The following is a 27,114-nucleotide window of genomic DNA, read 5'->3' on the forward strand; positions in this document are numbered from 1 at the left end:
AAAGTTGGAGTTGTCCCGCCTTAGACCAAAAGGACCAATAGGAAGTGCAGGCGGTGTGTTTGAAAGCGAGGCCAAAGAGGGTGGGAGCGCATGCTGTCGGGAGTTGTTTGGAGGTTGGGAGCTCGCGGCTGGAAATTCGCTGGTGGAGCGGTCATGTCGCATAAACAAATTTACTATTCGGATAAATACGACGATGAGGAGTTCGAATACCGGTTAGTGCCCGCGCGGGGGCTGTAGCGAGGTCGGCAGCTTTGACTATAAGGGCACGTAGAGATACTGGGACCGGTGGGGGGCGGGGATAGGCGCGTACACTTCGCGCATGCGCAGGAAGTTAACGGGAGGGGCGTGAGACTGGTTGCAAGCCTTACTCGCCTGTGCGAGTGTTGGGAGGTGTGGTAAAAACAATGAAATGGGATGTGGAGTTGAGCCCTTTAATAGTACCACGGTTGGCCGTCTTCACCTTGGTGGCTTCTGGATTATTCTCACAACTTTAAATTTCCCTTCGGAAGCCGGGTGCCGTAGCTCACGCCTGTAATCCTAGCTACTCAGGATCGCGGTTCGAAGCCAGCCGGGGCAGAAAAGTCCCTGGGCCTCTTTATCACCAATAAACTACTCAATAAAACTGGAAGTGGCGCTGTAACTAAAGTGGTAGAGCGCTCGCCTTGAGCAAAAGAAGATTAGGGGTAGTGCCAAGGCCCGGAGTTCGAGCCCCACGACCGGTAAAATAAAATAAGCTTCCCTTTGGGAAACTTCTTGTATCACTCTAATTCTTTAGACACCTGAAGAAGGCAAAAGTGGACCTAGAATTTTCCCAATGTCCTCAATACTAGGGGAGTTTTGAAAGAGCTTAAGTGTGGCTTATTGGAAAGACAGGAACATAAGACAAAAACTTAATTGTGGTCCTTGTGGATAACCTTCAGATACTTGAAAATGATGGAGTGCTTAGGTTTCTGCAAGTCACAAACTTAAAAATGTGTGACTCAACGTGACAACACATGCTGTTTACTAAACCTATGGACGACTGGACTTTGGGGGAATAAAGGTTAGAGGGAACCCCCTAGGGAAGATTGCCTGAAATGGTTTGGAAAATACATCTCCTAAGGATTGTGAAGAAAATCCTTGTACTGGATGCAATGTTTGGTTTTGATAAATTCTTTTTTATTTTTTCCCCTTGATTTAATTTATTTTCCCCCTGTTTTTCTTACTAGTGCCAATTAGTTGTTCAAAGGGGGTTATTTTGATAGAGACATATGTGCACACTGTGTACCATGATTACATTCACCCATTCCATGGATTTGATAAGTTCTAGATCCATAATAATTCTACACTGGAAAATGAGAGAATGCAAAGGGTTCTACAAATACTACATTACAGTAATCTGTATTAATTGTAATACTTCAGGCAACTTCTGGTTTGTTTTTTGTTCACTTGGAGAATTGTGTTTCTTTACCCAGCCTAGTTAAAGATTTGGGGCAGTTTGCAAAAGTTGGTGTGTGTTAACAAAAACATAACTTTTATCTGCCTTGAACCTAATTAACTTTCTCACCTTCAGCTGTTTTTCTCTACATTGGTACTACTAATTTAAAGTATATGCTTGAGCTGGGAATGTGGTTTAGTGGTAGAGTGCTTGCCTTGCATACACGAAGCCCTTAGTTCAATTCCTCTACCACATAAACAGAAAAGGCCAGAAGTGGGTGCTGTGGCTCAAGTGGTAGAGTGCTAGCCTTGAGCAAAAGAAGCTCAGGGACAATGCTCAGGCCCTGAGTTCAAGTCCCAGGACTGGACCAAAAAAAAAAAAAAAACAAACCCACAAACAAACTTATCTGCTTATCCTACTTTACATACACAATTGCCATGTTCCTAAAAGTAGTAAAAAAGGGCTGGGAAGGTGGCGTAGTGGTAGAGTGCTTGCCTTGCATGCATGAGGCCCTGAGTTCGACTCCTCAACACCACATAAGCAGAAAAAGCCAGAAGTGGTGCTGTGGCTCCAGTGGTAGAGTGCTTGCCTTGAGTTGAAGGGCTGAGGGACAGCACCCAATGCTGAGTTCAGGCCCCACAACCAACAAAGAGAAAAAGAGAGAGAGAGCTCTTTCATTTTTGTAATGAAGCCAAATTTGGTGTCAGAGGGCTTGTTAGAGATTGTAAACTATTTTCATACATTTAGACCAGAATTATCTCAGGGGCTAGGGGGACCTCTTGTCAATAGCACAGAGGGAACATTTAGTACATTTTCTCTGAGTATGATAAAGTCTTATCTGGTGTAGTCTGATTCAAGTCAGAGTAGTAATTTCTTTGCCATTAGCCTTTGATTAGAAAGCATGGAATTTTCCAAGTCTCATGGAACATCCCTTCTGAGTGAGTTAGGAAGATTAGGTCAGTATTCCTTAGGATGACTGAAATTACGCTAAAAAAAAACTGCCTTTCTGGCTGGGAAGGTGGCTCAGTGGTAGAGTGCTTGCCTCCTAGGCATGAGGCCCTGAGTTCAATTCCTTAGCACCACATAAGCAGAAAAAAAGCTGGAAGTGGCACTGTGGCTTAAGTGCTAAGGCTCTTGCCTTGAGCTGAAGAGCTGAGGGACAGTGCCCAGGCCCAGAGTTCAGCTCCCATGACTGACCAAAAAAAAAAAAAGGACTTTCTACAAAATAACTTGTTCCTTCCTTCCCAATCTATTTAAAACTAACTTTTACCTGTTATCTCTATGTGCTCTGTGGGGCTTCCATTGTATTGTGGGTAGTCAACCAGAAGACTGTAAAGCCCATAATATCAGAAAATACATAGCAACAGTGTCTGGGTTTAGATGTTAGTATCTGCTTGAATTATTCCTAATTTTGTGAACATTTACATGTATTTCTAGCTGCTTCCATCCCACAGTAAGATTGTATGTACTTCCTGACATCAGAAACCAGTTTCTCTTTTCTGTCCTTGTCTTTGTATACAAGTATTTGCCTAACTGGGCCTGGGAAGGTGGCTCAGTGGTAGAGCGCTTGCCTTGCATACATCAGGCCCTGGGTTCGATTCCTCAGCACCACATAAGCAGAAAAAAAAGCCGGAAGTGGCGCTGTGGCTCAAGTGGTAGAGCGCTAGCCTTGAGCTGAAGAGCTGAGGGGCAGGGCCCAGACTCAGAGTTCAGGCCCACGACCAGACCCAAAAAAAAAAAACCAACAAAAAAAAAACCAAACGAGTATTTGCCTAACAGACTGTACCCAGTTCTGACACACATTCCTCACCTTGCCATTTTTCTGTTACAGGCATGTCATGTTACCCAAGGACATAGCCAAACTTGTCCCTAAAACCCATTTGATGTCTGAATCTGAATGGAGGAATCTTGGCGTTCAACAGAGTCAGGGATGGGTTCATTATATGATCCATGAACCAGGTCAGTGCAATGGCTAAAAGCAACTAACCATGTAGACTGCTATACTGAGGGACTAAAGGAGTAAGAATGCATAACCTAAAGCAGTAGGAATATAGGGAATGGTTTACTAGGTCCTTGAATAGCCAAAAAACAGAAGAGGAAGAGTAAAATAACTAAGAAGATTAGAGACAACTAGTTACGGAAAAGCCTTTAGTCCTAATTCAGTCAGAAGGCACCCTTTAAAGCCACATACCCTGATTGTGGCCTCTGTTTTGTTTTCCATCAGAAAGCATGTTCTTGGATGTATTCCAGATTAGCAGAGGAAATTATATTTCTTGATAAGATACCAGACACCCACCTGCCAGGCAAAACTAATAAAGGACACCCCAAGGCTGTACAAACATAAAAAAAGAATTGATATTAACAATTCTGTGCTTGGCAGACAGGCCAGACTTCTGGGTCTGCTTCTAAGGCCATATGGTTACATCTTAATTTAGTTAGAAAGATCTGAATGGGTGATAGCTGGGCGGCGGTGGTGGTGGTGGAATACATTACAGTTGTGCATAGAATGGTGTGAGCTTGTTTCTTAGAATTTACTTGCTCTTCCAGAACCTCATATCTTGCTGTTCCGGAGGCCACTACCCAACAAGCCAAAGAAATGAAGCTGGAGAACCATTTCCAACCTCAACTTTACACAGCCTGTCCTTTCTAACATCTTTCTCATAGCATGAATATGTTGCTTTCTTATTTCTCACTTTGATATTTAAAGGATGTTTGATACACTGTTTGAATGTGCTGAAAACTGCTTTGCTTCTTGAGTAGAGCCACCACCACAGCCCTACCAGAGGAGTGCTTTGTGGGCTTCAAGCTCAGCTAAGTGGGATCTCAGAAGTTATGGTGTGCTCTGTATCCACAGAGCACTTGACAGAGGGAGGAAGCGTCTTAAGAATCAGACCATGGCTATACCAGGGATTGTGTAAACCCACTATTTTATTTTTTTCCTACTGGGTATTGTATGTCTGGTGACTTGTGGATTTATCTCTCAATGTATTGAAATTTTCCATTTTATTCAAGAAACCTGTTCTGTGTTTCAAGACTTGATTAAAGAGGAAGTTTTTATAATCTAATTTTGTGATCATAAGGGTGTTTTTCTTATTCTCAGGCTTATAGTCATATTCACCATCGTGGTTCTAATTATATACCCTGCAATTTGATAATGAAAACTTAACTCTTTCCAAATGAGATTTAAAACAGTCTAGCAACTAGTTTGTTAATTTACTTGAAGCAGATTTGATTGTCAGACCTTCACCGAAATGTTTCCCCTACAACTATTAGCATGAGGTAGAGCTTACATTGGGGCAGTCTCATCTCACCAAAACAAATGAACTGTTCCCTACAGTCAGTGTAGTTTTCAGTATTTGAAGGGTATACAAAAGTTAAAGGAAGAAGTTGTCAACTAGAGACTGCTTTTTTGCTCCAATTCCTGCCCAAGACTCCAGCACACCTGTAATGTGTTCACTGTGCCAATTAATTAGGGAAGTTTTCAGTAGTTAGCAAATTTGGCTGAGCATTTGAATTACAAATTCTGATGTCCATCTGAGCTGGTCGTGGAGATAAACTGGTCTGGAGTGGTCTGATCATGGAATTTTTTTTTATTATTTTTATTTTTATTTTTTGTGAACATACTGTACAGAGGGGTGATCATGGAATTTTTAAAACAGTAGTTAACAGCATTAAGCTTAAGAGAAAACAAGTGTAAATTTGACTATTTCACCAAGTGCTGGTCACCCAGCGCTCACACCAGTAATCCTAGCTGTTTGGGAAGCTGAGAATGGGAAGATCTCAGTTTTGAGACTAGCCAGACAGAAATATTTGAGACTCCATCTCATGGAGGGAAGTGGCTAGACAGTGTGGTGCATGCCTATCTTCACAACAATTATGGGAAGCCTAAAATAGACACATGCTGAGTGGACATAAGACCCTATCTCAAGAACAACCTGCACAAACCGGGTCTGGAGGTGTAGCTTCATGGTACAGTGCCTGAGCAAACCCTAGTACTACCAGAAAATTTTCAAAAAAGGACTATCTCACTGATCGTTTGTGTTCTAGGTCAGACACATATGGCTTATGCCTGTAATTGTAGTTACTCTTACCTGGCTGAGATCTAAGGATCTTGGTTTGAAACCAACCAATGATGCAGACAAATTAACAAGACTCTATCTCCAATTAACCAGCAAAAAACAGAAAGTAAAGGTGTGGCTGGTAAAGTGCCACTTTTATGTGGGAAAGCCAAGCAAGAGCTCAGGCCCTAAGTAAAAAAAAAAAAAATCATACTCTAAAAATACTAATGCTATGGGCTGGGAAGGTGGCTCAGTGGTAGAGTGCTTGCCTTGCATGCATGAGGCCCTGGGTTCAATTCCTCAGCACCACATTAACAGAAAAAGCAGGAAGTGGCGCTGTGGCTCAAGTGGTAGAGCACTAGCCTTGAGCTGAAGAGCTGAGGGACAGCGCCCAGGCCAGGGTTCAGGCCACACAACTGGCAAAAAAAAAAAAAAATACTAGTTAATCTCCACACCCCTCATCTTTTTGGGGGGGGTCTGGTCATGGGGCCTGAACTCTGGGCCTGGCGATGTCCCTCAGCTCTTCAGCTCAAGGCTAGCACTCTACCACTTGAGCCACAGCGCCGCTTCTGGCGCTTTTTTTTCCTGCTTATGTGGTGCTGAGGAATCGAACCTAGGGCCTTAAGCATGCAAGGCGAGCGCTCTACCACTGAGCCAACTTCCCAGCCCCACACACCCTCTCATCTTCTATCTATTCCTATAATAGTTGTTCAGCTATCATCTTTGGACTAAGAAGCATCACTATCATCTGGAAACTCAGAAATTCAAATTACTGGGGTACTCCATTCCAAACCTATTGAATTCTTGAATTCTAAAGGGATTGGATCCAGCAATATGTTAAACGTTCCAAGTCATTTTTGTGTGTGTTTAAGCTTGAGGACTCAGTAGTAAAAGATTGGAACAGAGTTGACATTTTAGAAGGGGGTGATACCACCTTTGTTACAATAAAGATATTTCAACATGAAGCTTATGTCACTAGACAAATAGGTATTTTGGTGTTCCGTTGTTTTATTTACCCGATTGGGGTGGGTGATTTTTTTATTATTATAAAGTAAATGTACAGAGGGGTTACAGTTACATAAGTCAGGTAAAGAGTACATATCTTTTGGACATTGTCACCCCTTCCCTCACAACCAGTTTTTCCCTTCCATCCCCAACCACAAGTTGTTTTGCTTTTCCGATCATGGCACCTAAACTCGGCCTGGGCACTGGCCTTGAGCTCTTTTGCTGAAGGATAGTGTTCTACCACATTGAGCCACAGTGCCATTTCTGGTATTCTGATGGTTAATTAGAGATAAGAATGTCTGGGCTGGAAAGGTGGCTCAGTGGTAGAGCGCTTGCCTCGCATGCATAAGGCCCTGGGTTCAATTTCTCAGCACCACATAAGCAAAAAAGAAAAAAGCCGGAAGTAGCGCTGTGGCTCAAGTGGTGTAGAGTACTAGCCTTGAGCTGAAGAGCTGAGGGACAGCGCCCAGGTCCAGAGTTCAGGCCCCATGACCGGACCCAAAAAAAAAAAAATCTCACAGACTTTTCTGCCTGAGCTGGCTCTGAACCGCAATCCTCTGATCTCAGCAACAGAGCTTAGCCAGCACCGGTGGCTAAAGAGTCCAAGCCCCAGGACTGGCCAAAAAAGAAAAAAAAATGGCTTATCACTAGAGAAAGAACTTAAGGCTGGCCCTTATGATTTTACAGTGTTAAAGTACTTTCAAATCTAGCTCCCAAACCAGAAGCCAGTGGCTCACCCTTGTAATCATACTCAGGAGACAGATCTGAGGATTTTGTGGTTTGAAGCCAGATCCAGGCAGCAAAGTCCATGAGACCCTTATCTCCTATAAACTACTCAGAAAAAGCCGGAAGTGGCACTGTGGCTGAAGTGGTAGAGCGCTAGCCTTGATCACAAAGAGGCTCAGGGACAGGGCCCAGGCCCTAAATTCAAGCCCCAGGAAAAAAAGAAATCCAGCTTCTAAGACGTACAATGTTGATGAGAAATATGAGCTTCTCAAACAAAAAGCTTGAAGTCTTTTTGAAAAGCTATCCACTTAAATCGAGAAGTAGAATTCCTTCACTTTTCTAAGCCTGTTACTTGTAAACTAGGTGTGTTATTTACCATTCAAGATTTTATAGACTAAGCCTGGCACTAGTGGCCTGTAATCCTAGCTACTCAGGAGGCCAAGATCTGAGGATCCCGGTTCAGAGCCAGCCTGGGCGGGAAAAGTCTGTGCGACTTCTCTCCAATTAACCACCAGAAAGCCCGAAGTAGCATTGTGGCTCAAGTGGTAGAGGGCTGGCCTTGAGCTGCAGAGCTGGGGATAGTGCCCAGGCCCAGAGTTTAAGACCCACACTGGGAGTTGGAAAGGTGGCTCAGTGGTAGAGTGCTCACCTTGCATGCATGAGGCCCTGGGTTCGATTCCTGAGCATCACAAAAGCAGAAAAAGCCGGAAGTGGCGCTGTGGCTCAAGTGGTAGGGCACTAGCCTTGAGCTGAGGGACAGCGCCCAGGCCCAGAGTTCGTCCCACGACCGACCAAAAAAAAACAAAAAACTACTAGCTCCTGCCCCTCTAGCACGGGAAAAAAAGATATGCATGCATGATTTGAAAACAAACGGAGAATAAAGTGAAGCCTCCATTTACTTTCAGGACCGGAAAGCCTCACCCCAAAGTTTTTAGAACAACTCCATGTCCAGACAGCTCGTTTGGCGCTCCAATCTTCCCAGGTCCCGCCCTCCAAAGGCTAAGGTCCCGCCCCCACATTTCCGGGCACGAAGTGAACGTGTGGTGTTGCCACTAACAACGTAGCATTGCTCCCGCCTGCAGGAATAAAGTACATGAGCGACTGTCATCTAAACCAATAGAACTATGGGATAGAATTTGAGCGACATCCAAGATGACCAATCAATATGAGGTGATGTAGGGCCGGGCTTTGAGTACGGAAGCTGTCCCAGGACATGAGGAAAGGAAAGACACGGTGAAGGGTCAAAATAGGCAGGTGAGATCCTCGGAAAGATCAGTAGTCTGAAGATAGGTGGGAAGAAGGGATTCCTGAATAAAAAGGGTGCTGAAGGCGATTGGGTGCTGGTCAGTGGTGGAGTATTTAAAGGGGCTAAGTCCCAAGTTAAGGCAGACATTTAAAGGGACAGGTGCCCCGAAGAGAAGGGACATTTAAAGGGGCAGATGCCCGGGATAGAGAACACGCTTCAGGACAATTCGGCACACAGAAGACATTTAAAGTGATAGGTTCTCGGGAGACTGGAGTCTAGACATAGGAGCGTGAGTTGGGGCTTAGGACACGTTTATTAAAGATGCGGGGAATAAAGGAGTTGTGGATGTGATTCGAGAATACTGAGTCTTCCTCTAAGGAGGGAACGTGCACTGATGCCCTCCATGTTTCCTCGTCTCCGGAGCCTGCTTCCAGCCTATGGCTTCCAGTGCCCTGTAGACCTGGCGGTTCCTCAGTGCTTGCGGCCCCTATTTGGGGGTCTGCGTGTCTACTGCAGGACATTGCACAGGCGCAAAGACGGCAGGACCATGGCATCTAGGGCCTCTGAACTTCCCCCGGGGCGCAATGTGACGGCGGGCATCATCATTGTTGGAGATGAGATCCTCAAGGTGTGTCTGGGACAGAAGAGGGGAGGGCTTGCTCCATTCTGGTGAGGAAGGTGAACCAGGGTGGGAACCCCCTTGCCTGCCATAGTAGAATCCGACAGTTATTGCAACATACTGGAGAAAAATGACTAGTTCTTTTAATGAGTCTGTTAGAAGACTTGTAGCAAATCCCTATAATTTGCCAAGCAAAATGGCAGTGGCAGAAGGGCCACTGACAAGGAAGCTAAGCAAGTAGAGGAGGTGCAGGTGCATGTATTTAAGAATGATATTCAACTTTTTGGGAATGAACCATGGCACTTGCAAAGTGGATAAATGAGCTAGAAGGAAGGTACTAGCCTCTCTCCCCTTCTCCCCTCCCCGCCCCCCGTTTGAACTCAGGGTCTTGGCTCTGTCTCTGAGCTTTTGCACTCAAGGCTAACCCTCTACCACTTTGAGCCACAGCACCATTTGCTGTTTTCTGATGGTTAAATGGAGATAAAGAGTTTCACAGATTTTTCTGTCCGGGCTGGCTTTGAACCACAGTCCTCAGATGTCAGCCTGCTGAGTAGCTAGGATTACAGGCATGAGCCACCAGCACCTAGGCTAGCCTCTTTTTTTTTTTTTTTGCCAGTCATGGGGCTTGAACTCAGGGCCTGGGCACTGTCTCTGAGCTTCTTTTGCTCAAGGCTAGCACTCTACCACGTGAGCCACAGTGCCACTTCCAGCTTTTCCTGTTTATGTGTAACTAAGGAATTGAACTTGGGGCTTCATGCATGCTAGGCAAACACTCTACCACTGAGCCACAGTCCCAGTCCCTGCTTTTGTTTATTTGTTTGTTTTTGTGGATCATGGGGCCTGAACTCTGGGCCTGGGCACTGTCCCTCAGCTCTTCAGCTCAAGGCTAGTGCCTTACCAATTGAGCCACAGCACCACTTCCGGCTTTTTCTGCTTATGTGATGCTGAGGAATTGAACGCAGAGCCTCATGTATGCAAGGCAAGCACTCTACCACTGTGCCACCTTCCCAGCCTCCCTGCTTTTGTTGTTTGTTTGTTTGTTTATAATTCTTTTTTAAATCTTTTAGTTGTACAAAGAAGTTCCCATTCTACAAAACAGTATATAAGTACAAAGTGTCTGACAACATTGTCACCCATTTCTCTTAACCCATCCCTTCTGTCACTTTTTTTTTCTTTAATTGAGATTAGGTGATTACATAAATTTTACATATTTCACAGTATTGTGGAATAGTGATACTTAGAGTCACAAACACATTTTAATTTTCCCAAGGCAAATTGTCATTATCATGGTCTATACAGTTTGTGCATTCTATGAGCTTTGACATTACAAGTTATTTTTTCCACGTCAGGTGATGTTTACATTTCCTGCTTTTGTTTTTAACACTAGCTTTATGCTTGCTGAGCAGATGTTCTTACCTCTTCAAACACCCCCCAGCCCTAGAAGAAAGATAGTAAAAGGGAAGAATCCCTTCTCCATTTTAGAGGTGTTACTAGAGGACATTGCACGCATTAGGGTTCTAGTGGTAGTGGTGACATGTGTGTGAACTGTGGGCCTTGAGTCCTCCTCAGCCATACCTCCACTTCCTTCCTGCATTTTGCTGGTTAATTGATGAGGGTCTGGGGGATCTGTCTGCCCAGCCTGGCTTTGAACCTCAATTCTCAGATCTCAACCACCTAAGTAAAGAGGATTGTAGATAGGCCTGAGCCACGGGCACCAGGGTCAGGTTTGTAAAAAATACCACTGACCTTATTTTTGAATGTTAATTAGAGCCTGGCAATGTGCTTTTACTACATCACATGTATGATTTTATGAACCCTTACAAAAATTCCATGAAGTTGGTGCTTTTATTATATATCTTAATAGATTATGAAACAGAGGCTTTGAGTGGTTGAGAAACATCCCCAGGACACGGTGGGGAAAGAATTCCAACCAGGTTTTCCCTTACTTCAGAACACATATTCTTTGTTCAGTTTTGTTTTGTTTAGTGCCAGTCCTGGGGCTTGTCCCTGAACTTCTGTGCTCAAGGTGAATGCTTTGCCACTTGAGCCACAGCTTCACTTCTGGCTTTTTAGTGGCTAATTAGAGATAAAGAGTCTCATGGACTTTCCTGCCCAGGCTGGCTTTAAACCATGATCCTCAGATCTCAGCCTCCCGCTAGCATTACAAGGATAAGCTACTTCCTGCTAGGATTACAGGGATAAGCTACCAATGCCTGGCTAGAATACCACTTCCTTTCTCCCCCCCCACCCCCATCCCTCTCCTCCATCCTTTCCCCCCTCTTCCCTGGGTGCTGTAGGGCCCTGAGCTATTCAGTTCAAGGAAAGCACTCTACCACTTGAGCCACAGCGCCACTTCTGGTTTTCTGGTTATTTGGAGATTAGAATGTCATGGACTTTCCTGGCCAGGATAGCTTTGAACTGTGATCCTCAGATCTCAGCTTCCTCAGTAGCTAGGATTATAGGTGTGATCTACCGATGCCTGGCTTAGAACACATATTCTTCTTTTTTTTGTGTGTGTGTGGATTGGTCATGGGGCTTGAACTCTGGGCCTGGGCACTGTCCCTCAGCTCTTCAGCTCAAGGTGAGCACTCTACCACTTGAGCCATAGTGCCACTTCCAATTTTCTGAAGATAAGAGTCTCACGGACTTTCCTGCCTGGACTGGCTTTGAACCGTGATCCTCAGATCTGAAGATCTGAGCCTCCTGAGTAGCTTGGATTACAGGTGTGAGCCACCAGCGCCCAACAGAACACATATTCTTTTTTTTCTTTTCTTTTTTTTTTTTCAGTCATGGGGCTTGAACTCTGGGCCTGGGTGCTTGTCCCTGCGTTCTTCAGCTCAAAGCGAGCGCTCTACCACTTGAGCCACAGTGCCACTTCCGGTTTTCTACTGGTTTATTAGAGATAAGAGTCTCATGGACTTTCCTGCCTGGGTGGGTTTTGAACCGTGATCCTCAGACTCAGCCTCCTGAGTAGCTAGGATTACAGGCGTGAGCCACCGATGCCCAGCAGAACACATATTCTTAAACACTAAACTCTCTACAGAAAAGTAGAGTGATAAAGGATTAGAAAAATAGAAGGGTACATACTACAGACAGCTTTAAATGCTAATAAAGGAATTTGAACTTTATTCCAAATACAATTGGAAACAACAAATGGCTTTTGAATCCAAGAGTGATGCAATCACAGTGACGCATTAGAAAGATTACTCAGAAGACAGAAAAACATAGTGACAGGAGGTTGGCCAGTAGGCTGTCACCATTCTCCAGGTAAAAGGTGTTAAAGACCTGCTTGGTTACAGTGAGAACAGAGGACAGGATAGGGAAAGATTTCAGAAGTAGAGTTAACTTGATGAAGGAAGGGCATGACTGGCTGCTGGCAGTGTCTGGGGACTCATTGACCAAAGTGACAACAGCTGGACACTGGTGGCTTACATCCATAATGTTAGCTACTCAGGAGGCTGAGATTTGAGGATCCTCATTTGAAGCTAGTCCAGGCAGACAAACCTAAGAGACTGTTATCTCTAATTAACCTGCAAAAACCTAGAATTGGAGGCATGGCTCAAATGGTAGAGTGCCAATGCTGAGTGAAAAAGCCAAAAAACACAAGGCCCTGAGTTCAAGCCCCAGTACTGGTACAAAACAAGAAAAAAAAAAAGTGACAACATCCAGGGATATATTGAAACTAGGCTGCCCAATAAACACTTAGAGGCAGAACTGGAACTCGAGTATGTGAGGAAGTGGACAAGTTGTCTACACAGGCTTGATAATTGAATCCGTAAATATAGGGGATGTCAGGCTCCAAGTGCAGCAAAGGAGGCCTAAAGTGGCTCACTTCATCCTTGATTCTATTCAAATAGATTTTCCCACTGTTCTTGTGCCCACTTCTGCCCACCTCTGCAGCCTGAAGTGATATCTACCCAGAAGTACCCCATCATCAGACACCAACAGCTAACCCCCTCTTTCCCTTTGTCATCCCCACCACACTGACAATCTCATCCTCCTCCAACTCTCAGGGACACACTCAAGACACCAACACCTACTTTCTGTGCCGGACACTGCGCTCCCTGGGAGTCAAGGTTTGCCGAGTCTCTATTGTACCTGATGAGGTAGCCACCATTGCAGCTGAGATCACTTCTTTCTCCAGTCGTTTCACCCATGTCCTCACTGCAGGGGGCATTGGCCCCACTCATGATGATGTCACCTTTGAGGCAGTGGCACAGGCCTTTGGGGAGGAGCTCAAGCCACATCCTGAGCTGCAAGCGGCCATCAAAGCCCTAGGAGGGGAGGGCTGGGAAAAGCTGTCACTGGTGCCTTCCTCTGCCTGCCTGCATTACGGTACAGATCCTCAAACTGGTCATCCCTTCAGATTCCCGCTGGTCTCTGTCCGGAACGTCTACCTTTTCCCAGGCATTCCAGAGCTGCTGCGACGGGTACTAGGGGGGCTGAAGCATCTCTTCCAAAACACAGCTGTGCAATTCCATTCAAAAGAGCTGTATGTGGCTGCTGCTGAATCCTCTATTGCCCCCATCCTAGCTGAGGCCCAGGCCCACTTTGGGCGTAGGCTTTGCCTGGGTTCCTACCCCGACTGGGGCAGCAACTATTACCAGGTGAAGTTGACTCTAGACTCTGAGGAAGAAGAGCCTTTGGAGGAATGTTTGGCCTACCTGACAGCCCATCTGCCCAAGGGATCGCTGGTCCCCTACATGCCCAACGCTGTGGAGCAGGCCAGTGTGGCTGTGTACAAACTCGCTGAATCAGGTAAGAACCTCCTGAGAAAGGATAAACCTATACCAACCCACTGGTGTCACTCCAGTCTGGTGTTAAGGGGCCTGTAAGGGACTTTCCACTAGTCCAAGAAAGGGCAAAAGATAGCTACTTCTCATTCTTTTAATAAGTACTGTCTACTTTCACTAGCATTGTGCTAGCTGTTGGGGATATAGCTCAGTGGGGTACATATATGACTTGCTCTTGTGGACCAAGGAAGGATAGACATTACGTAGATATTACATGAATTGCCACTGTGGAAAAGACTACAACAGAGAGATCAGCCCTCATCTCATGTCAGAGAAGGCTTCCCTGCCAGTGGCTCATGCCTGTAATCCTACCTACTAAGGAGGCTGAGATCTGAGGATCATGGTTCAAAGTCAGCCTGGACAGGAATGTGTAAGATGCTTAGCTCCAATTAACCAGCAAAAGATTAGAAGTAGAGCTGTGGCTCAAGTGGTACAGTACCATCAGCCTTGAGTAACAAAAAGATAAGGGAGAGTACCCAGATCCTAAGATAAGCCCAGGTACTGGTAAAAAGAAAAAAGAGGTTTGGCTGTTGGTTTAACCAGAAAATGAGAAAGACCTGGAAGGAAGCAACAATATCCTACACTCCCATTCCTTAGCTCTTGCTCCAGAGGAAAAACAGTGAAGGCCAAGGTAAGGTGAAGTATGAGGCAGACTGTAGGCCCAGTGGACCGCATAAAGGAGTTTGAACTTAATCCTAGAAACATTAGGATGACACTGAAGTATTTTAAGCAAGGATAACATGGCTTCTTTGACAGCCATATTCATTGATCTGATGTCTTCTTCCCTGCCTGCATGGCAGGGTCTTCTCTGGGAAAAAAGGTAGCAAGTGCCTTACAGACCATTGAGACTGCCCTGGCTCAGTACTGCCTCACCGAGCTCTGCGTGGGCTTCAACGGGGGCAAGGACTGCACTGCCCTCCTTCACCTTGTACATGCAGCGGTAAAAAGGTGAGCCTGCCCCTGGGAAGCACAGCCTCAGAAATATCTACTGTCCTCCAGCTCCCCATCCCAGAAAGTAAGGAGATGGGGCATAGGTGAGGTAGCCATGCAGTTCTGTTCTCCCAACGTATTTATTGCTCATGTAACAAGTACCTGGCTCTGAATGTGCAGGCTACCATCCCTGACCCTAGGGAAGTCAGTGTGTTGGGTATCTGTCTAAGCACTTAGGAAATCAAGGCAACAAGATTGCCTGAGCCTAGGAGTTGAAGATTAATCTGGACAACACAGTGAGACCCCCATTTCCAAAAAAAAAAAAAAAAGAAATCTCATACCAGAAATCTGGAAATTCAGGTTTGAGAGTTATAATAGTAGACTTCTCAGAGGATGTAGTTTTCTAAGGGAGAGAGTCCCCTGGAAAACCATTTTCCTGTGTTTGCTGGCAAGCCTATGGGTTCTTTCCTCTCCCTAGGAAATTTCCTGATGTTCCAAAACCTCTCCAGATCCTGTATATCCGCAGCATCTCCTCTTTCCCTGAGCTGGAACAGTTTCTACAAGACACCATCAAGAGGTATAGGGGCCTGGAGGTCTGGGCTCCAAGAAGAGCTTGATAGGACTCTGACCTTTCACCTTTGTTTCTTTCTAAGGTATAATCTACAGGTGTTAGAGGCTGAAGGTGACATGAAACAAGCCCTGTTTGAACTGCAAATGCGCCATCCTCAGCTTAAGGCTGTTCTGATGGGCACCCGTCGGACTGACCCCTACTCCTGTGGCCTAAGTTCTTTCAGTCCCACTGACCCTAGCTGGCCTTCATTCATGCGCATCAATCCACTGCTGGTAATGGGGCTAGGATTTACTCTCTTGGGTCTCCTATGCCTTACGGTCATACACTGGCTCCCTGGAAGAAAGCTAGAGTTTGAAGCTTGGACAGGGGGGCTCCATCCTCCATTCATTCTTTTTGACTAATACTTATTGAGCATTTATTCAGTGGCAGGCATTGTGCTTTCTGCTTTGGGCAGACTTGGACCTGTGCTGTCCAATAAGATAGCCATAGCTATTTATTCATACTGGAATACTAATTAAAATGAAACACAAATTACTTAAGAATATGACGTGTAAATTAATCTCAACTTTTAAAGTTAAATACGGTTAGATATTTGGCTCTTCATTTGTATCAATCACACATCAAATGACCACCATATATGACAGGACAGATCTAGAACATTGGGGAAAGTTCTACCTGACAGTGCTGGCTTAGACTCATGGTTCTTCCCCTGTCCTGGAACGTACACCCCAGGGGATGGTGGCATGGGAATGGGCAGGAGCAGAGGCTGAAGGCCTTCCCTGTCTCACTACTTAATCTACACAGAGCAAGATATACCAGACAGCCAAATAGCCAGATTCCCTCTGGGCCAACGAAGCAGAAGAGCTTAGGATGGGCAAGAGTGGCAGGGGATAGATAGGGGAGAAAGGAATATTGGCAACTATTTTATGACTCTGGTTTCCCAGGACTGGACCTACAGAAACATCTGGGACTTTCTGCGTCAGCTGTTTGTCCCATACTGTATCCTGTATGACCAAGGGTAAGGCAATGAGGAAAGGAGAGGGGATGCAGGGAGGACATGCAGGGAGAGCCGCCAGAAGAGCCCACCCGCCCTTGCTTTAGCCTTCTATCTTCCCACTCCAGGTACACATCGCTGGGGAGTCAGGAGAACACAGTGCAGAACCCAGCCCTGAAGTGCCTGAGCCCAGGAGGGCACCCCATCTACCGCCCAGCATACCTACTGGAAAACGAAGATGAAGAGCGGAACTCCCGCACATGATCCTGCACATAGGAGGGAGGAAAGGGGGGCTAGCCTGGAGTGTAACCTGTCAATAAACCATGCCTCTCACTGTGCCTGTTGCTGTAGCTGTGCATTCCTGCTCCAGGGGACTAAGGAAGCTAAAGTGAACTAGAGGCTGCCAGCTAAGCTGGCCATGCTTACTCTGACAAGTCTAAAGGTGAAGCTGAACAAGCTAAAAAGCTCATGAGCTAGGTGCCAACGACTCACATCTGTAATACTAGCTCTAACTCAGAAGACTGTGACCTGAGGATGGAGGTTCAAAGCCAGCCAGGGCAGGAAAACCCATGAGACTCTTATGTCCAATTAGCTATGAAAAGGCCAGAAGTAGGGGCTGGGAAGGTGGCTCAGTGGTTAAAGCGCTTGCCTTGCATGCCTGAGGCCCTGGGTTCAATTCCTCAGCACCACATAAGCAAAAAAAAAAAAAAAGCCGGAAGTGGCACTGTGGCTCAAGTGGTAGAGCGCTAGCCTTGAGCTGAAGAGCTGAGGGACAGCGCCCAGGCCCAGAGTTCAGGCCCCATGACCGGACCCAAAAAAAAAAAAAAAAAAGGCCAGAAGTACAACTGTAGCTCAAGTAGTAAAATACTAACCTTGAGCACAAAAGACCCTGAGTTCAAGCTCCAGGATAGGCACCCCCCAAAAAATCTCATGATTCTCAATGTCAGCCTCAGCCAGAGCCCACCAGAGGGCGAGAGCAATACTTGTGCCAAGCACACAGGGCAACACCCAAGCCAGAGGAAGGGAAGCTGAGCTGGGCTAGCTATGGAGGATGAAAGACTGGCCAGGCCCTCCGTCATACCAACCCCACCCCTGTCTCTCCCTATAGAGGCTGACTCAGCCTGTCCTAGACCCAGAACCTTCCTTTGCTAGACCCTGAGGCCTTTGTCTGTAGTCATGAGGCCTGATGGGGGTGGGGACAGTTGATAAAAGGCACCACGGCAGCATCTACACTCTTTTCAAAACTGCTGCTCACATGCAATCCAGGACACAGCCCCTAGCTCACGCCCTACCCTTCTCCCTTGGAGGGGCCCTGCGAGATGCTGGGTTCCGGGTGCCTGTCATTAAGATGGGTACGGGTTGGGAGGGCCTGCAGAAGACCCTGAAAGAAGTTGCCTACATCCTCCTCTGTTGCTGGTGTATCAAGGAACTGTTGGACTAATGGCAGCAGAGAACTGTCTCCTCTCTGCCCTGGCATCATGGCTGGGCTCAGTCAGGTGGGCATAGGGCAAACGAGGTATGGCTGCAGCCTGTGTGGCAGAGCTCGCTCTCAGCTTTCTGTTCTCTCTTCTGTAGCCCCAGCAGGACGTCTAGGGCCAGCTGTGATCTGCCAAGAATGGGCCACGAACAAGTGAAAAGTGGAGTGTGCATCCTGCTTTGAGTTGTGCCATCTGTCAAATCTGCCTCATCTCTGAAACTGTTTCCAGCCCCTACTTTTGATGGACCTCTGGTGGACAGGAGCCTGGCCTGCTGGCTAGGACCCCAGTTAAGACCGCAGCAGGACCTGGCACTTCTCCAAGCTTGGCACAGTGAGCCCACTAACCCAGATGGTTGATTTTTACCATGGCATTAGTACCAGTAATAGGTTTCCCGTTAGGATCACTGTTGGAGAATCACTGAACTATACTTATAATAAATAGGTACTGAGGCCAAAATTTCTAAATGTCTAAAGGGGAATGAGGAAACGTCGGCACTGAAAGGGTCTTTGAGCCAGAGCACAGACCAAAGAGGGAAGGAGCTTGTTGGTGGGGAGGGGGCAGGGGGGATAAGATTGAAAAACCAGGTTTCCTTATTCACTAGTGCCTGAGTGTGGAGGGTGAAGGACAGGAGAAAGGCCAGTTCTTCCCAACCTGTGTGCAGGGAAAGGGCTAAGCTTCTGGGTTGAGTGAGTGGGGGAAGGGGTCTTCTGTAAGGCTCAGAATATTAGGATGAAGACTCTAAGGACTCAGTTCTTCCCCAAATAGGGGAGCTCTGAGGAGCTTTGGGAAATCACTGAGCTATTCCAGAAAGCCCTGTGAGCTACAAAGAGATCTCAGCTCACACACAAAACTGTAAGAGAAAGGCAGGTGCTGGTGGCTCAAACCTGTAATCCTAGCTACTTAGGGACTGAGATCTGATGATCTCAGTTCAAAACCAGCCCAAACAACTAAGTCTGTGAAACTCTTATCTCCAATTAACCACAAAAAGCCACAAGTAAAATTCAAGTGGTAGAGCGCTAGCCTTGAGCACAAAAGTTCAGGGACAGCAGGGTGTCAGTGGCTCACACCTGTAATCCTAGCTACTCAGAAGGCTGAGAACTGAGGATCATAGTTCAAAGCCAGCCCTGGCAGGAGTTGCTCAAGTGGTAGAGTGCTTGACTCGAGCTGAAGAGAGCTCAGGGATAGCGCCCAGGGGCAGCAAAGTTCAAGCCAGGACTGGTACATGCACACATATTCTCTCTCTCTCTCTCTCTCACACACACACACACACACATACACATACAAAGCTATAAGAGAAAAGTACTTATGTGCTCACACAAGTCCCTCAAGTTTATCACAGTGATGTTCTATTAGGAAACAGTCTGCTTTCCCCTTGGCAGCCACCAATCCATGCTTTTCCTGAATCACTCCCATATATATTGACATACTCCCCAATTATAGGGTTTAGTCAGCATTTCTCCAGGATCATCATCAACCTCTTACAGCCCAGCTATTTCCCATCTTCCTTTTTCACCTCAGGTACTCACCTGGAGATAGGGGATAGGCGCTCTCTCTCTCTCTCTCTCACTCTCATTCTCTCTCACTCTCATCAGTCATGAGGCTTGAACTCTGGCCCTGAGCACTATCCCTCAGCTCTTCAGCTCAAGGCTAATGCTCTACCACTTGAGCCACAGCACCACTTCCGGTTTTCTGGTGGTTTATTGAAGATAAGAGTCTCATGGACTTTTCGGCCCAGGCTGGCTTTGAACTATGATCCTCAGATCTCAGCCTCCTGAGTAGCTAGGATTATAGCTGTGAGCCACTGGCGCCTGGCTTAGAACCTTTCTTTCCCTTCCTGGAATCAGCTCTTCTTTAGCCTTTTCCTTAGTTAACTCCTTTTTCTCTGGGATTTGTTGTTGTTGTTGTTAATTGTAAAAGAAAAGCCTACAGTAAACAACTATGAAAGAAAAAAGTTTCAGCTGGGAATGTGGCTCAGTGGTAGAATGCTTGCCTGTCATGCATGAAGTCCTGGGTTCGATTCCTCAGTACCACATATTCAGAAAAATCTGGAAGTGGGCTGTGGCTCAAGTGGTAGAGAGCTAGCCTTGAGCAAGAGAGGCTCAGGGATGGTGCCCAGGCCCTGAATTCAAGCCCCAGGACTGACAAAAAAAGAAAGAAAAAAGTTTCTTATACCTATCTCTCAACTCCTCCAGCTTTCCTCCCTGGAGGGAACCGTGGTTACATACTTCTTAGAGAGCTTTCCAGAGGTCTTTCCAAAGACTGCATCTTCATTCGTTCAACAAATATTATTGCTGGGGGTGTGGATCAAGTGGAACAGTGCCTGCCTAGCAAACGAGGCCCTGGGTTCAATCCCCAGCACCACAAAACAAACAAAAGAAAAACCTCAATAAACAAATATCATTGAGTGTCTACTATTTGCCAGTCTGGGTACTTTTTTATATAGTGGTATGTGAACAAAATCAATCCCTGTACTTATACAGCTTGCATTCTAGTAGTTGGGAAGTCTATATAAATAAAAGTATATAAAGAGGTGATCAATTAGATACTATTAAAGAAAAAAGAAAAATGTTGAACTGGGGGTAAATGTGGGGCAGTTTATGGTCCTAAGTTAGATTTGAGCTTTTTTGCAGAGTGAAATGAGGAAACATTACAGTGTTGAACATAAACTCATTATGTGTGGGGGTGGGAGAGAGGGCTGGGGCTTGAACTCAGGGCCTAGGCACTGTCCCTGAGCTTCTTTTGCTCAAGGCTAGTACTCTACCACTTGAGCTACCGATCTACTCTGGCTTTTTTTTTTTTTTTTTTTGGTAGTTTAGTGGAGATAAAAGTCTCACAGGTTGAGCACTCATGGTTCACACCTGTAACCCTAACTACTCAGGAGGTTAAGATCTGAGGATTTCCAGCCCTGGCAGGAAAGGTTCATGAGATTCCAGCCAGTCACCAAACAGCAGAAGTGGAACTACAACTCAAGTAGTAGAGTACTGGACTTGAATGGAAAATGCTAAGGGACAGAGTCAAGCCCCAGCCCCAGCACACACACACAAAAAGTGGCTAGATCTTGGGTCCTTATTCTTCACAGTTGGTTAGCATGCTCTGCACATTGCTCTTTTTTAATCCTTTCATATTCTTTGTATAGGATACCACAGGTACCACAGCAGTATATACATCTATGGTAGTGAGTATATACCATCTATGGTAGTATATACCATCTATGGTAGTGAGGGCAGTGGACAAAGGAGAGTCAGAGTCTTAATAAGTAGTTGAGGCTGGGCTGGGGATGTGGCTTAGTGGTAGAGTGCTTGCCTAACATGCATGAAGCTCTGGGGTTGAGTCCTCAGTACCACATCAACCGGAAAAGCAGGAGTGGTGCTATGGCTCAAGTGGTAGAGTGCTAGCCTTAAGCAAAAGCATCCAGGGAGAGTGCCTAGGCCCTGAGTTCAAGCCCCAGGACAGGCAAAAAATAAATAAGTAGCCAAGGCTAGCCTCAAATTCCAAACACTAGACACTCCTGCCTCTACCTCCTGAGATTACAGATGCTCTTGTTGTTCTTTTCTTATGGCAGCCTAGTACTTGAACTCCATATTGTTTCTTAGCCCTGGCCTTATTTATCAGTGTGTCCATTTAGACTTTTACAACAGGCAGGACAACCTAGTTTCTGCAAAGCTCTCCCTCTTGCTGGGAGAAAGGTAAGATCCTGAGACATAGCCAGGCACCAGTGGCTCACGCCTGTAATCCTAGCTACTCAGGAGGCTGAAATCTGAGGATCGAGGTTCAAAGCCGGCCCGGGCTTGAAAGTCCGTGAGACTCTTATCTCCAATAAACCACTAGAAAACCGGAAGTGGTGTTGTGGCTCAAGTGGTAGAGCACTCCCCTTGAGCTGAAGAGTGCAGGGACAGTTTCCAAGCCCAGAGTTCAAGCCCCATGACCGACCAAAAAAAAAAAAAAAAAAAAGATCCTGACACGTAACAGAGAGAGGTTAGTGGTGGGGCTGTCAAGAGAATTCACCTCTCCCTCTGACTCTGGGGCTTCTCCCTCTGACTCTGGGGCTTCTCCCTCTTCCTAATAGCCTGCACCTTGGCCAGCTCCAGACCTTTCCAGACTCAGCCCTGGCTTCTCTTCCTTTCTTAGGTCCCTACTCCCACTAAGCTTGGTGAGATGGAATCTAGAGTCTCAGGTCTGAGGACAAGGTCTTTGTAGGGGTAGTGATGTCTGACAAAGACAACTGGGGAAGAAGTGTGGGGAAGAAGGCAGATTCTAGGGTTATGGTAGGGAGCCGGAGGAAGAAGAGTAAAAGAAAGCTGGAGGGAAAACTGCAAGCAGCCCAAGGAATCTGCCAGAGCTGAAGAGAGCCTTGATAGTGGAAATACTGGGGAGGATGGGGAAAATTGCACATTCACACACACACACACACACACACACACACACACACACACAGCCAGGTGGGCAAGAAAGTCTGTAAGACTCTTATCTCCAATTAACCAAAAGAAAACTGGAAGTGGAGCTGTGGCTCAAAGTGGTAGAGCACTACCAGAACCTGACTTCAAGCCCCATAACTACCAAAAAACAAAAACAAAACTATACACCATTTGAGAGTCCTTTGCATGGTATAGAATGCTTTGAGTTTCACAAAAGTCTACCTCAAATATAATCAGGACAAAATAATTACCCCATGTTCATGTGAAGGAAACAAGAGCAGAGAGGTGAAGTAATTCATCCAAGGTCAAGTGCACAACACTCTGCAGGACAGCATTCATTTAGTGAATCAGGATTTTTAGATCTTAAGTTTAGGACTAATCAGACTGGTGGCACACACCTGTAGTTCCAGTTATCTGAAGGGCTGAGGTGGGTCACTAGAGCCCTAGAGGGCTAAATAGTGAGCTCTCTCTCTCTCTCTCTCTATATATATATATACATACATAAATACATACATACATACATATCACAATTATTGGGGCTTCTTTTCATTAAGTGGACTTCCTCTTCTGAACTGAGCTGGTGTTGGTGTTCTTGGAGGCAGAGCCAGACAAGGCAAGAATGGAAGGTACACCCCTCATTCCCTACCCTATCCCAACCCATAAACAGCACATATTTCCTACCTCAACCTTAGGCCCCCTTGATTTTGGGCTTCTTGAGTTATTTGGAGGTTGCCTAATCTACCCAGTGCCAGGAGATCTTCATGGCTCATAGCTCCCCATACCTCCATAAAAGAAAAAGAAATGCTAGAGTTTTCTTACAATGTCCTCTCCCAAATAGAGAAACTCGGGTTTTGAGCTTGTAAACTATCATCTCAGGAACGCATGTAGGGTGTATAAGGAAGTAGGGTGAGGAACTCACACAGGGGTGGGGTGTTTAGGGAAGCAGGTTGTTAATATAGGAGGGGAGGGTAAGCCCCCACACTTACTCCTAAGCTCCCCAAGGCCCTCTATTGTAACTACAGGTAGTAAAATGGGAAGAGTTGAAATGGAGTTAACAAAACCAACCAGCTAGAAAGCGGCTCCCAAGTACAACAGCAAGAGGCTTGCTATCCAGATTGTCCTGCAGATTACATCGGATAGGGAACCTTAGATCACGTGGCCAGTCAAGTGGAGAGGTGGTACTGTGAAAGAAGGCTGAGGGCTCAATAATACTTGGAATGGAGGTACCATGTTTTCCCAGCAACACAAAGAACTAGGAAAGGAAAAAGGGTGTGTGGCAAGCGCGCTCGCTTGAGCTCAAGGCCTGAGTTCTATCCCTTAGCTTTCTCCACTCAAAGCAAGGTGCTCTACCTCTAGTTAATTGCAGTTAAGAGTTTCATGGACTTTCCTCCCAGGGCTGGCTTCGAACCGCGATCCTCAGATCTCAGCCTCCTGAGTAGCTGCGATGAAATTACAGCCCACCACAGGCAACGAGCTCAGGGGTTCTTATTTGCATTTCATTTACATGTGCGTTATTCCCCCAAATACGAGAAGCCCCCCCCCCGCCCCCGCCGCTTTCTTAGTGGTTCTGAGACTCCCGGCTTCCTGAGTCTCAGAATGCACCCATTCCTCCTGCCACTCATTACCTTTCCAACGTTTGCCTTAAGCCCTTTACCTACGGGTCTTCCAGGCCGCGGCGCTAACCGCGGGCAAAAGCCGGTTTCAGGAGCTGGGGGGCCTGCGCCGCCTGGCGGCTGGCCGGAGAGAGGCTGCGCGCAGAGCAGTTCTGTCTCGCCGGCTCTGGGACGTGGAGTTTTGGAAAATGTTCCCCGGAGCTTCCTGAAGCTAAATTTACTTCCCCCGGCCCTGGGGGGCGCAGAGATCCCGGCGGCGATAGCGCTGCGCTGCTCCGCAGCCGGCTCCTACCCAGAGGCCCGGAATAGGCGCAGAGTTATAAATAGTGCTGCCCGCAGGTGTGGGGGGAGTCGGCGCGAGGGGGGGTACCCCTGGCAGCCACGGTCCCTTCAGGTGGGTTGGGCGGTCGCGGTGGAGGATCTGGGGGGCGGCGGGCGGGGGGACTGCGGTCTGAGCGCCCCCAGCGGTTTCCTGGGTGGCGGGTTTTTCGAGGCAAGCGGAGACTGTCGGGGGCTGAGTGGCAGCGGGGAAGAGGTGGGCGCCTGGCGCGGGCTGACGCTCGGCTTTCAGCTGGGTCCCCACATTCCGAAACAAGCCCCCAGATCCCACTCTTTCGGAACCCCGCCCAGACAAAACCTAGCCTCTGTAGCCACCAGATGCCCTCTTTCCCCCCAGGCTCTGCAAACGTCTTAACTTCTCAGCTGCTACCATTTGGAACACGTGGCCCAACCTAGCCCGGCCCCGGGCCCACCGGTCTGAGTGGCAGTTCCCAACCCAAGGTATAGCCATAATCCTCCCAGCGGGGGCTTTCACCCTTCTCAGGACAATTTGCCCTCCTCTGGCTAAGTGCCCTACATAGTAAGATCTAGAGGGTCACCTGAAGATTTAAGTCTGAACGTGCGGAGCTGGGATAGTCCCCTATTCCGAGGGGGCGGGGGTGGGGGAGAGCGGCTGCAGGCTCCACACGTGCTCTTCGGTTCCTAGTTCTAGTCTCGGGGTTCCGCGGGAGCTAGTCAGTGTTTGTTGATCGCGGGTTGGTGCGATAAAGGCCGCAGGAATTTCAAGTCCCCCCCCCCCACGAATCCGAGGAAGGAGCTATTATTTGTGTGTGTGTGTAAAAGAGAGAGAGAGAGAGAGAGAGAGAGAGAGAGAGAGAGGTGCCACTGAGGAACTAACAGTAGGTTCCAGGATTGCTGGCACCGGAATGGGGAGTGGCAATCCAGCCGCAGAAAGATCCGGGTAGTGACCAGCCCGACCCGACCCCAGGGATGGGGGCGGGGCGGGCAGATCTGTTCCCGTAGGTCCCTAAGGGCCGGTGTTAACGCGCCCGCTCTAGATTGCCTCCCGAGGCCCTGGGACCACTTTTTTTTACCCCACCTCCAATCCTTTCCTCAGCCGGACCCTCGTTCCCGAAGCTTCCCCCCTCTCCATTTCAGTGGTGCATTTGGCACTGCCGCCTTGTCCTAGGCACGGCCTCTTCCCTGGCCCGCGCGACCCCGACGGCTGTAGGGAAAAATCCTGGCCGAGACCCCACCCGTTCCCGGCCCTCCGTGCTGGGAATGGGTCTGGAGGGGCCAACGAGAAAACCCGGAGCTGTGATCATCCTTGGGACCCAAGGGGTACAGGGGTGATAGGAAAACCAGGAGTGGATTCCTCGAGGCGGAGCGCCCCACGTTACTACTTATCCTCTCCTTTCTGTAGCCCCCCTAATTCTCCAGTGAGATAATGTCTGGGGTGGGGGGCTGTTTGGCTTGGCCTGGGCCGTCAGGGGCGCCTCACACTTTCCGCCCCTGGCTGGGGCGCAGGGCAGCGGCCCCGAGGCTGAGTCACGGCCCGGGTGGGGGGGGCAGAGGGAAGGACCCAACTCCGCCCCTCCCCCTGCGCGGGGATCCCGGGTCAGCCCGGGTGAGGGCCAGGGCCCCCCTGGCGCCGCCCATTGTGGTCCAACAGGTTGAGCTGGTGTCCCGCGGAGCCACCTGCTGGAAAGGGAGGGAGGCCTGCTGCAGAGGGGGTGGGGAAGGGAGAGCGAGTCCGACCCGGTTCGGCCTGGCCGGCTGCTGCGAGACCGAACCTAGCCCGAGGGAGCCGGATTTGATTCCGTTTGACACCAGTGGGAGGGGCCCACAGGGGTAGAAGCACCGCAGGCCCAGTTGGAAACATCCCTCGCCCGCTACCTTTCTCGGTTACTGGGGGCACTGAAGTATTTTGCCGGCCCCCTCCAGATTCACAAATACAAACAATCCTAAGAAAGCCAGGGCACCTTCGCCATCGGCGGCGGAGCAAATCCACGTCAGAACGTTCCTCCTTCGGGAGACTCAGTTTCTCCACTAGAAACCGGCGGGATGGAGGCGGAGAGCCGAAGCTTGAGCACACCTCCCCCTCTCCGACCTGGCCCCTCCCCTCCGACAATGCCAAGGCCGCAGCGGGCACGGACTGGAGCGCAGAGGCTGCTTGCCCTGGGCGCCGTTCCCTCCCCGCAGGGCGCCATCACGCGTGGGGAGGGACACTGGGTGCTCGCAACCTCAACTCCCCCACTCCCTCTGAGGGGGGGGTTGGGGCGTAGGGGCCGGAGCCGAAGGCCTAGAGGCCCGCCAGCTCCTCCCTCCAGGGGCCCTTGACCTGATTATAGCCCCTCATGGGACCCCAGCCCTCAACACACCTGGTGTTCACCTCTACTCAGTCTATCCTTATGCCTTCGTATATTTCCCTCCCGAAATGCTGACCCCATAAAAGCCCCTCTTGGAAGAGAGGGAGCCCCAGAGGGGCTGCTCCATTCCTAGGGCCGCAGCGGACACTGCCCTTCCCCCTCCCCTTCAGGTTTCAGGCCAGCCCCTCTGCTCCGCCCCCTCACTGGATGAACGCTAAGGCGGGACCCGTTTAGGATGAGCGGGTGCTCCGGCCAATAAGCTGCTAGGGCGGGGCGGGGCGGGGGCGGGGCGGAGCAGCGACTGAGGGCTGGACAGAGACGGGGGCGGGGCTCTAGTTAAGGTGGACCGAGAGAGATAGGGGCTGGAAAGGAGAGAGGTAGAGGGAGAAGGGACCGCGGCAGGTGAAGGAATACAGAGAAAAGGAAAGAGGGGAAAAGAGGAGGGTGAGAAAGACTCGGAAAGCAAAATAAGAGCTTGGAGGAAGGGGGCAAAAAAGGAAGGAGGGACGTGTCTGCGCCCTGCAGGGACTGGCTGGACTAAGGGGTTGAAGTTTATGTCCTTATTGGGCGGAGGGAGGGGGGGGCCGGGGGGGGCCGGGTG

General features: G+C 48.2%; 3 protein-coding genes across 5 annotated transcripts; all 3 read left to right on the forward strand.

Moving 5' to 3' along the window:
- The first annotated feature begins 75 nt into the window (after positions 1–75).
- On the forward strand, positions 76–4,477 carry Cks1b (CDC28 protein kinase regulatory subunit 1B). Its single transcript, XM_013015117.1, has 3 exons — positions 76–212; positions 3,249–3,376; positions 3,965–4,477. The coding sequence occupies exons 1-3, from the start codon at positions 91–93 to the stop codon at positions 4,015–4,017; spliced, it is 303 nt and encodes a 100-aa protein (XP_012870571.1). The 5' UTR covers positions 76–90; the 3' UTR covers positions 4,018–4,477.
- Positions 4,478–8,401: 3,924 nt separating this feature from the next.
- Flad1 (flavin adenine dinucleotide synthetase 1) lies at positions 8,402–16,697 on the forward strand. Of its 3 annotated transcripts, XM_013015391.1 has the most exons (8): positions 8,402–8,460; positions 8,969–9,080; positions 13,085–13,829; positions 14,665–14,812; positions 15,273–15,371; positions 15,448–15,637; positions 16,310–16,383; positions 16,488–16,697. In XM_013015391.1, the coding sequence occupies exons 2-8, from the start codon at positions 9,000–9,002 to the stop codon at positions 16,621–16,623; spliced, it is 1,473 nt and encodes a 490-aa protein (XP_012870845.1). In that variant the 5' UTR covers positions 8,402–8,460; positions 8,969–8,999; the 3' UTR covers positions 16,624–16,697. The 3 variants fall into 3 exon arrangements, with proteins under 3 accessions (XP_012870845.1, XP_012870843.1, XP_012870846.1); XM_013015389.1 differs by having other exon boundaries at positions 8,420–9,080; XM_013015392.1 differs by lacking the exons at positions 15,273–15,371; positions 15,448–15,637; positions 16,310–16,383; positions 16,488–16,697 and having other exon boundaries at positions 8,420–9,080; positions 14,685–14,805.
- Positions 16,698–17,614: 917 nt separating this feature from the next.
- Lenep (lens epithelial protein) lies at positions 17,615–17,800 on the forward strand. The gene has a single exon (XM_013015183.1). The coding sequence runs from the start codon at positions 17,615–17,617 to the stop codon at positions 17,798–17,800; it is 186 nt and encodes a 61-aa protein (XP_012870637.1).
- The last annotated feature ends 9,314 nt before the right edge of the window (positions 17,801–27,114 follow it).

Source organism: Dipodomys ordii, unplaced genomic scaffold (assembly GCF_000151885.1).
Source record: "Dipodomys ordii isolate 6190 unplaced genomic scaffold, Dord_2.0 Scaffold26, whole genome shotgun sequence".
NCBI classification, from domain to species: Eukaryota; Metazoa; Chordata; class Mammalia; order Rodentia; family Heteromyidae; genus Dipodomys; species Dipodomys ordii.

Coding starts and splice junctions, on each gene's coding strand:
- Flad1 (XM_013015389.1), top strand. CDS start 8,847: ATGCCCTCCATGTTTCCTCGTCTCCGGAGCCTGCTTCCAGCCTATGGC. Junction 9,081..13,084: donor TTGGAGATGAGATCCTCAAG/GTGTGTCTGGGA, acceptor TCCAACTCTCAG/GGACACACTCAAGACACCAA. Junction 14,813..15,272: donor GTACATGCAGCGGTAAAAAG/GTGAGCCTGCCC, acceptor TCCTCTCCCTAG/GAAATTTCCTGATGTTCCAA.
- Lenep (XM_013015183.1), top strand. CDS start 17,615: ATGCAATCCAGGACACAGCCCCTAGCTCACGCCCTACCCTTCTCCCTT.
- Cks1b (XM_013015117.1), top strand. CDS start 91: ATGCTGTCGGGAGTTGTTTGGAGGTTGGGAGCTCGCGGCTGGAAATTC. Junction 213..3,248: donor GATGAGGAGTTCGAATACCG/GTTAGTGCCCGC, acceptor TTTCTGTTACAG/GCATGTCATGTTACCCAAGG. Junction 3,377..3,964: donor TTATATGATCCATGAACCAG/GTCAGTGCAATG, acceptor TTGCTCTTCCAG/AACCTCATATCTTGCTGTTC.